Raw genomic sequence first — 9,725 nt, forward strand, 5'->3', positions numbered from 1 at the left:
TCAATACATTAGTCCTTGTCATGATTGTATTCAGATACCTCTCTACAATAAAAGACTTGCATTTATATATAACTGCAAGTATCCTTTGAGACATCAGAAAGCTCTTCTAGGAAATTTATATTTAAGGTATAATTACTGCTGGATTGATATTCCTCTATCTTTGTGGGATTTCAAAACTAGAAAAAAGATTGATTGTTGCAACATGATAACAAGAAGTTGTACATTCCAGGATTTCTTAGCTTCTTAGAGCAGTTCCCATGAATTAGAAGGTAGCAAACATAAGCCTATTATTTAAGAAAGGAGGGAAAGGCAAAACTAGCAATTACAGACCAGTTACTCTATCATGTATCATCGGCAAAATGCTAGAATTTATAATTAGCAATGTGGTAACAGGCACTTAGAAAATTATGCCATGGTTAAGCAAAACCAACGTTTGTGGTTTATTAAGGGAAAATGTGTTTAATAAATGAGTTTTTTGAGGATATTAGATGATTAAGAAGAAATCAGTAGTTGTAATACTGTAATATGTTTGGAATGTACTACAGGAGATTGTTGCAGAAAATTAGAACTTATAGGGGTGGGAGAGGGTTAGATATTGGCAGAGATTGAGGACTTGTTAATGGACAGAAGAATGAGTAGGAATAAACATGTACTTTTGGATTGACATATTGTAACTAGTGATATACTTCAAGGATCAGTACTTGAGATTCAGCTTTTTACAATTCATCTTTGTGGTCTAAATGAAGGACTGATTAAGTATTAAAGTTTGTTAATAGGAAAGTAAATGCTGAGGATGATGCAGAGAAGCTAAGTAAGAATAGAAACAGGTTGGATGGGTGGACATGAACGTGGAATGCAGTATGGTGAAGTTATCCACTTTAGTGAGAAAAGTTTAAATGTAGAATATTTTTGGTGAAAAACTGGGCAAAGTTAGTGTATTAGAGAGCCCTGGGTGTCCTTGTAAGTGTATCGCAAAGTTAATATGCTATTGCAGCAAGCTGTTATGAAGGCAAGTGGCATGTTATCTTTTGTTTGGTGCATAACAGCAAAGACGTTTTACTCCCATTGTACAGGGAACTCATGAGGATGTGCAAGGAATGCTTTACCTCATGAATAACATACTTGACCAAGACTGAGTATAACAAAGATTTGCCAAAGTGGTTCTAGCGGTAAGTGACTGGCCGCTGAGCAGATAATGAGTAGATTAGGTCTTTATTACCCAGACTTTAGAAGATCGATTTGAAAAATGTACAATTCTTTTGGGACTTTACAGTGTTGATGCTGAGGAAATGTGTATCTTAAATGGAAGTATGGCTCCTGTCAGAGAATAAGGAATCAACCATTAAAGAGATGAAGAGGAATGTTTTCAATGAGTACTGCAGAGACTGGTGGATATTGATGGTGTTCAAGACTGACAATTTTTTTTTGTGTGTTTTAAAGAATGTGGGAACAGCGCAGGATGGTGGATTTCAAGTGGAAGATCAACCGTGTTCTTGTTGAATGACATAGCAGGCTTGGAAGGCAAAACAACCTACTCCTCCTAATTCTTACATTCTTCCAGTACCCTTTAATGTATGGAACCATCTCAGGATGCTTTACAGATACAATTTCAGAAAAAAATTCAGGAGGCGTGATCCAGAACTAGGTCAAAGAAATGAATTTTGAGGAGATGTCCAAGATGTTTAAGGAGTAAAGTAGAGTGTGGTACTTGGATGGAACATGACAGTGTTAAGTGTGGGACAAAGAAAATGAAGCATGCACAAAATCAGATTCATAAGAGTGGAGAGTTCATGGGGATACATTTGGTTGTCTGGCTGGAAGAGGTTGGAGATGATTTAAAGTAAAGCTATGAAGGCACTTTAGCATGTTGATTATTGGAATTTAAAATTTCTCCCTGGTGACAGGGTGTCAATGCAGACCAACAAGGATGAGGATAATGGATGAGGGAAATGGCGTAGAATATGATATGGTAAGTAGAGTTTAATTGATCAGGTTTACGGATGGTAGATTTTATTTGTAGAATTAGGGAGTCTGCACTAGCTGATAAAGCTTTTCTAGTGATTAACATTTTGCCATAAATCTGAAAGTTGAAGTTTGACCAGGCCTGATCTGCTTAATAATTGTATTTCAGAGATTGGGGAGTGTTTTCCCAAAACTACAATTGGAAATGAACAAAGTTTGTTTGCCTTTTAATTTTCCAGCATGACCCATGACTACACAGTACCTGAGGGAGTCCTTGGAAATTTCAGTGTCATGGAAATTGTAACACTCCGGCGTCAGGTAAAAAGTTTTGACCAGCAACATTTATGTGTATAGTATAATGAATGTGACAATTAGACTGTTGCAGGAACAGGAACTTTCCTGGAGTTGGGATTTAGTTATATTTTCAGGGCTGTGTGTATCCTTAGCTGGAAAATGTTTTCCAAACACAACGTGAAGAATGGGTGTTGGACAATTTGTCCAAAATCTTAGACTGCAAAGCAACTTCAGACGCTAAATGAAATAATTTTAACACTAGATTGTCCTCCTAGTTTGTAGAGATCCAATTTAAATCCATGGGAAAGGGGAAGAAAACAATGATTTGTTGTTTTTATTTTGGCGTTGAACTCCTTCATTGTGCAATAGGGTCAACCTTTCTCTCTTTCAGCTGAACAAGTTGAATCGGCGCCTACAATTATTGGAACAGGAAAGTCGGGACCATGCTCGAAAGGAATTTGTACTCTATTCCATCATCATAGCAGCTTGTTTTGTCAACAGTTGGCTCTGGTTGAGGAAGTAGATTCATTCTAACTGCATTTGTAGAGTTGGAGAAGAGTGCTACAAACTGACAGACAGGCCATCTTCTGAAGGCAGCAAGACGGAATATTGGTTTCACTTGTGAAGCAATCTGTACTATCACTGAAATACAAAGATGACTTTCAAACAGTTTGCTGACATTTTCTTAATAGCATTGCGATGTAGGTTTGGGCAAGTCGTACTGCAAGTGTTACAATGTAATGCATTCAAAACCTAATTGATTAGTTTAAAGTTAACTAACAACTTCAAGGTGAAAGGAAAGGCTGGTAGGCATAGGGAATGCTGGATGCTGAAAGAAATTGAGGGTTTGGTTAAGAAAAGGAAGGAAGCATATGTAAGGTATAGACAGGATAGATCGAGTCAATCCTTAGAAGAGTAAAAAGGAAGTAGGAGTATGCTTAAGAGGGAAATCAGGAGGGAGTAAAGGGGACATGAGATAGCTTTGGCAAATAGAATTAAGGAGAATCCAAAGTGTTTTTACAAATACATTAAGGACAAAAGGGTAACTAGGGAGAGAATATGGCCCCTCCAAGATCAGCAAGGCGGCCTTTGTGTGGAACTGCAGAAAATGTGGGAGATACTAAATGAGTATTTTGCATCAGTATTTACTGCAGAAAAGGACATGGAAGATATAGAATGTAGGGAAATTGATGGTGACATCTTGCAAAGTGTCCAGATTACAAAGGAGGAAGTGCTGGATGTCTTGAAATAGGTAAAGATGGATAAATCCCCAGGACCTGATCAGGTGTACCCAAGAACTCAGTGGGAAGCTAGAGAAGTGATCACTGGGACTCTTGCTGAGATATTTCTATCATCAATAGTCACAGGTGAGGTGCTGGAAGACTGGAGGCTGGCTAATGTGGTGCCACTGTTTAAGAAGGGCAGTAAAGACAAGCCAGGGAACTATAGACCTTCACATCGGTGGTGGGCAAGTTGTTGGAGGAAATCCTGAGGGACAGGATGTACATGTATTTGGAAAGGCCATGTCTGATTAGGGATAGTCAACATGACTTTATGCGTCGGAAATCATGTCTCGTAAACTTGATTGAACTTTCTGAGAAAGTAACAAAGAGGATTGATGAGGGCAGAGCGGTAGATGTGATCCATATGGACTTCAGTAAGGCGTTCGACAAGGTTCCCCATGGGAGACTGATTAGCAAGGTTAGATATCATGGAATACAGGGAGAACTAGCCATTTGGATACAGAACTGTTTCAAAGGTAGAAGACCGAGGGTGGTAATGAAGGGTTGTTTTTTCAGACTGGAGGCCTGTGACCAGTGGAATGCCACAAGGATTGGTGCTGGGTCCTCTACGTTTTGTCATTTACATCAATGATTTAGAGGTGTAAGTTTGCAGATGACACCAACATTGGAGGTGTAGTGGACAGCGAAGAGGATTACCTCAGATTACAACAGGATCTTGACTAGATGGGCCAATGGGCTAAGAAGTGGCAGATGGAGTTTAATTCAGATATTTGGGAGGTGCTGCATTTTGGGAAAGCAAATCTTAGCAGGACTTGTACACTTAATAGTAAGGCCCAAGGGGATGTTGCTGAACAAAGAGTGCAGATTCATATCTCCTTGAAAGTGGAGTCGCAGGTAAATAGGATAGTGAAGAGGGCATTTGGTATGCTTTCTTTTATTGGTCAGAGTATTGAGTACAGGAGTAGCTTTACAGGACATTGGTTAGGCCACTGTTAGAATATTGCATGCAATTCTGTTCTCCTTCCTATCAGAAAGATGTTGTGAAACTTGAAAGGGTTCAGAAAAGATTTACAAGGATGTTGCCAGGGTTGGAGGATTTGAGCTATAGGGAGAGGCTGAACAGGCTGGAGTTGTTTTCCCTGGAATGTCCGAGGCTGAGGAGTGACCTTATAGAGGTTTACAAAATTATGAGGGGCATGGATAGGGTAAATAAGCAAAGTCTTTTCCTTGGGGTGGGGAATCCAGTACTAGAGGGCATAGGTTTAGGGTGAGAGGGGAAAGATGTAAAAGAGACCTGAGGGGCAACTTTTTCACACAGAGGGTGGTACGAGTATGGAATGAGCTGCCAGAGGAAGTGGTGGAGGTTGGTATAATCGCAACATTTAAGAGGGTATATGAATTGGTATATGAATAGGAAGGGTTTGGAGGGAAGTGGGCTGGGTGCTGGCAGGTGGGACTAGATTGGGTTGGAATATCTGGTCGGCATGGACGGGTTGGACTGAAGGGTCTGTTTCCATGCTGTACATCTCTGTGACTCTCTGACTCTACATCATATGGAAATTCTTAAGACACTAATACAAAGGCCAGTGCAATTATAGGGATATTGAAGAATGTGATGTACAAACAAACGAGTTAAGTTTATAAAACAATAACTTCTGGGGAAAAATACTTTTGATGGTAAGCAAAATTGTTTCTTTGTTTTGAATTCTTAGCCCCACCTATCCTCCTCTAGCAATTTTGGCTGCTATAATTGGCACTCATTTTTACTTTTAATTTGTTCATGGCATGTGAGTTCCACTGATAACGCCAGCACTTGTTGCCTATTCAAATTTGTCTTGAGAAGGTATGCAGGTGGGTTTGGGAGTTTAGTGTCACTTTGTCTGTTTTTTTTCCCCTGTGTTTCCATGAAATGTGTCCAGTCTCTGCTTGATAAATTTTGTGGCGACACTGTGGTTTAAGAGATGTATTTTGTCCTGGTTTTTTTTTCTATGAATAGTTGAGACAGAGATGTTGAGTTCTCTATTCAAGCCAATAAAATAAACAACTCGTGAGGCCTTGGAGATTTTTAAAAATTGGAGCAATAGAACCAGCCGGAATGGGTGGGGTCAAGTTCCCACAGAACCACGATTGCTAGTTAAGCTTTCAGTAGCAGTTGCAGCTAGGATCTTGTAGCTGTATGTGGAAGCTGTTTTTCCTCTCTCTGTTGTGGCTAAAAGCTGGGGTTTTCTTTCTAATAGAATTACATGTGAGACAATCAATTGCACTGAACATGTCATTGCCAAGGGTGTGTTTATGGGATGTTACTAAATTGGAACAGTTACTGTCTTGTGGTTAAATAAGCTATTATTCTGTTAAGTTATTCCAATTTTTTCTTTCTTTTGTATTTTAACCGTAGTGTATGTATAAAGTGGGTTTTGCTTCGAGACTGGTAGTTTGACTGGGATGCAATGCCTTACACTTACATTTAAAATAAGGAAAAGTTAGGGTCTAGACTATCTTCTTAATATATTTTGAGGGGGTTTGGTCTGATCCATAAGAAACTGGGGACTCTTGTCAGGGTCAAAATGTCTAATTCTAGGTTGGGTTTATGTTAATTGGACTCGAAGGCAGTGAGTGGTGGGTTTTTTTTATTTCGGGTGTTGCATTTTGTTGGTTTAAACAGAATTTACCTTGGGTAATGTTGGCTCTTTCAGTCACTCAGAGTTTCCTTGGGGGGGCGGGGGAAGGAGGAGGAGGAGGAGGAGGGGAGAGGAAGGTGTAAGAAGTCACTTCAGGAGTTTTACAGGAAGCGAGTCAGGCAAAGCTTTTGGAATTGGCAAGCAACTTAGAGTGGGAGTTGCTTGTTTTGGTGAGGAAAGGAGAAATAATTATGGCAATCTCACAACATTTACAATTGCCAGGAATGCCATTGAAGTCTTTGGAAATGGCTAAAATTCAATTGAAAATGAAATCACTTGAGGGAAATGGAAAAAAAAAGGAAAGTAAACATTTTGCATAATGATTTAAAGCAGAGGGACAAAAGACAAAAGGAAGGCCCTAGACAAAGAACGGGAGAAAAACAGAGCTCTTGAACTTCAGAGCTTGGAACTGAAAACTCAGTTGACTTAAAATGGCAGAAATAGAGGTGGAATCATGATGAGAACAGTGATGGAGAGCAATCCCATCGTAGCCAAAGGCCTGGTAGGGATCTGTTTAAATATGTCCAAGCATCACCTAAGTTTGGCAAGAAGGATGTAGAAACCTTTATTATTTCATTTGAGAAAGTGTCTAAACAAATAAAGTGGCCAATGCCCATGTGGGTATTGTCGATCCAAACAAAGTTGGTAGGTAGAGATAGTGAGGTATTTGCATTAATATCAGAAGAGGTATCTGGGTAGCATGAAGTGAAAAATGCCACCTTAAGTGCATATGAGCTAGTACCAGAAGCCTACAGACAAATGTTTCAGGAAATCTAAGGAGAGAACCTGGTCAAATGTACATAGAGTTTGAAGGTATCAAAGTAATTTTGATAGGTGGATAAGCCATTGAAAATAGATCAAACGTATGACACCCTTAGAGGGGTGATTGTTTTGGAGGAGTTTAAAAATTCATTTCCTGAAGTAGTGAGGATTTGTGTAGTAGAGCAGAGAGTTCCAACTGCAAGATTAGCAGCAGAAATGGCAGATAATTGAGTTGGTTCATGAATCAAAGTTTGGCTTCTGACATCAATTGCAGTCTGTGAGGGATGGAAACTGGGGAAAAGAGAAATCCTTAGGTGGTAAGGGAAAAGGAGATCTCATTGAATATAATTTACCACAGAGTAAAAAGGAAACCCATGATGGGGATAGGGAAGTTTTTTTTAAAAGGCTCCAGTGTTTTCACTGTAATAAAGTAAACCACATGAAGTCACCATGATGGTGGTTTAGAAAAAGCACTAGGAAAACAGATGTGGGAAAACAGGATAAGCCAGTGAGGTTTGTTGAAGTGATAAAGCACAATAAAAGCTTAAGAAAGCACTGCAAAAGAATGTAAAGGGGTTGGCTGAGAACAAAATGCCAGATCTCTTTTGAAGAATTTACTCATGTATGCCAGGAAGAGTAGGTAAAACAATTAAGATTTTAAGAGATACGGGAGCAAGTCTGTCTTTGCTGAGAGGTGAGGCGATATGTAATTAAGATGGAGTATTGCCAGAAAAATTTAATATGTGGAATTCATGATGGGGAGGGCGGTGTTCCATTATATAAAGTGAGGTTGGAGATTCCAGGGAAAAATGGTGAAGAGGTGGTTGGAGCAATAGAGAAATTCTCGATTCCAGAAATGAAGTTTATCCTTGGTAATGGTATAGATGGATCACAGACGGGAGTGGTGCCTACTGTGATTGAAAAGCCAGTGGAAAATCAGGCAACTGAGATGTTACAGGAAGTATATCCTGAGATTTTTCCTGACTGTGTCATTACATGGTCACAAAGCCACAGATAGAAACAGGAGAAGAAACCAAAGAATAGGAAAGGAAAGTGAAGTTCAGTTGTCAGAGACTTTGATCAAATGGTTGAGAAAAGGCAAGAATCGGTGGAGGAGAAAGTGGATATTTTTAGGTCAGAGAAATTAGCTGAATTGCAGCAGAAATATAACGGTCAAGCAGTTGTGTCAAAAAAGCTTGCACAGAAGAACAAACGTATCCCAGAATGTTACTATCTTAAAAATGAAGTCTTGATGAGGAAATGGAGGCCACCACACATTCAGTTCAACAAGTTGTATTACTGGTGGGTTATAAAAAGATGTTGAAGGTAGCACATGAATTACTAGTAGGCTGTCATTTGTGAGTAAGAATACCTCAAGCCAAAATAGGAAAACATTTTTATTGACCTGGGTTGCATAAGGATGTGGTTGAATTTTGCCAGACATTATGTGCGTCAGATAATTGAAAGAACTCAGGCAGTGATAAAACCAGCACCCTTAATACCCATTTCCTCATTTGGCAAAGCTTTTACGAAAGTCTTAATTGATTGTATAAGACAGAAATACGGATTTATTGACCAGAATGGATGTGTCTACTAGATTTCCAGAGGCCATTCCATTTCCCAGTATCACGGCTAAAGGGTTTGTAGAAGAATTACTCAATTTTTTTCATTAGATATGGACTACCCACAGATAATTTTGATAACCCTTGATCTGATTATTTAAGGACATTATGGATAGCCTAGGAATAAAACCATTCAAATCCATTGTGTACCATCCAGAATTGCATGGGGCACTAAAACAGTGACATTAAACTTTGAAGACCATTTTGAGGGCTTATAGTCAAGACTATCCAGAGGATTGGTGTAAAGGATTCCATTTGTACTTTTTGCAGTTAGGGATGCACATAATGAATCAACAAAATTCAGTCTATTTGAATTAGTTTTTGGGCATGGGATGAGAGGACTTAATTAAGGAGAAACTTGTGAGTCAGAGATCACATATTTGAACTGTCAGATTTTAGAGAAAAATTTTGTGAGTTGGCTTCAAAGTAGCACAGCATGTGATGAAGCAGGAAACCTTAAGAAATCAAAAAAATATAATTTTGCGATTGAAGATTGTTAGTGTTATTTCCACTTTAGGGTGAACCTTAAAAGACAGGATTTAGTGAGCCTTGTCAAATTGAAAGGAAATTGAGTGAGGTGAACTATTTAATAAGAATGCAAGACAGAAATAAATCCAAATGTGTCATGTGAATATGTTCAAAAGGTATTTTGATAGGGAAGGAAAGCAAAAAGAGAATGTGGTATTACAACACAGAGGGAAGAACCAAATTCAGATGATTCTGAATTGGAACTTGCTCTGATTAAATTGTCCAATGAGAAAGTTCTCAAAAGTTGGTGTAAATTATTGAGTTACCTTCGAGAGTAAAATTGAAATGACCTAAAAGAATTATTACAATCAGAAGAGATGATATGTGGGAATAAGCTGGGAAGTGCTACTCTAAGTATGCATGATGTAGATGTGGGAAGTGCTGTTCCAATTAAGCAACATCCTTGCACACATAACATAGTTTCAAACAGAGATTGAAAGTACGCTGAAAGGCAATATATTCAAAGTGAGTTGCAGCGAATGCGGCTCACACATAGTCATGGTGCCAAAGCCAGATGGTACCTAGACTATGTGAACTATTGCTTAGGCAATGCAGTTACAAAATCTGATTTATATCCTATTTTCATGTCTAAAAGACTGTATTGAGAAGGTGGAACAAGCAACTTATATTTCAAC

At 38.8% G+C, this 9,725-nt stretch overlaps 1 protein-coding gene across 5 annotated transcripts in view; it reads left to right on the forward strand.

The window, feature by feature from the left end:
- Positions 1 to 3,426, forward strand: part of LOC132820229 (mitochondrial fission factor-like) — a 36,652-nt gene extending 33,226 nt beyond the window's left edge. For all 5 annotated transcript variants that reach the window (XM_060832224.1, XM_060832228.1, XM_060832225.1 and 2 more), the window contains 2 exons: positions 2,202 to 2,280; positions 2,648 to 3,426. In XM_060832224.1, coding sequence (XP_060688207.1) covers positions 2,202 to 2,280; positions 2,648 to 2,779 — 211 coding nt within the window. In that variant the 3' untranslated portion in view covers positions 2,780 to 3,426. The remainder of the gene's footprint in view (positions 1 to 2,201; positions 2,281 to 2,647) is intronic.
- Positions 3,427 to 9,725: the final 6,299 nt, after the last annotated feature.

Source organism: Hemiscyllium ocellatum, chromosome 11 (genome assembly GCF_020745735.1).
Source record: "Hemiscyllium ocellatum isolate sHemOce1 chromosome 11, sHemOce1.pat.X.cur, whole genome shotgun sequence".
NCBI classification, from domain to species: Eukaryota; Metazoa; Chordata; class Chondrichthyes; order Orectolobiformes; family Hemiscylliidae; genus Hemiscyllium; species Hemiscyllium ocellatum.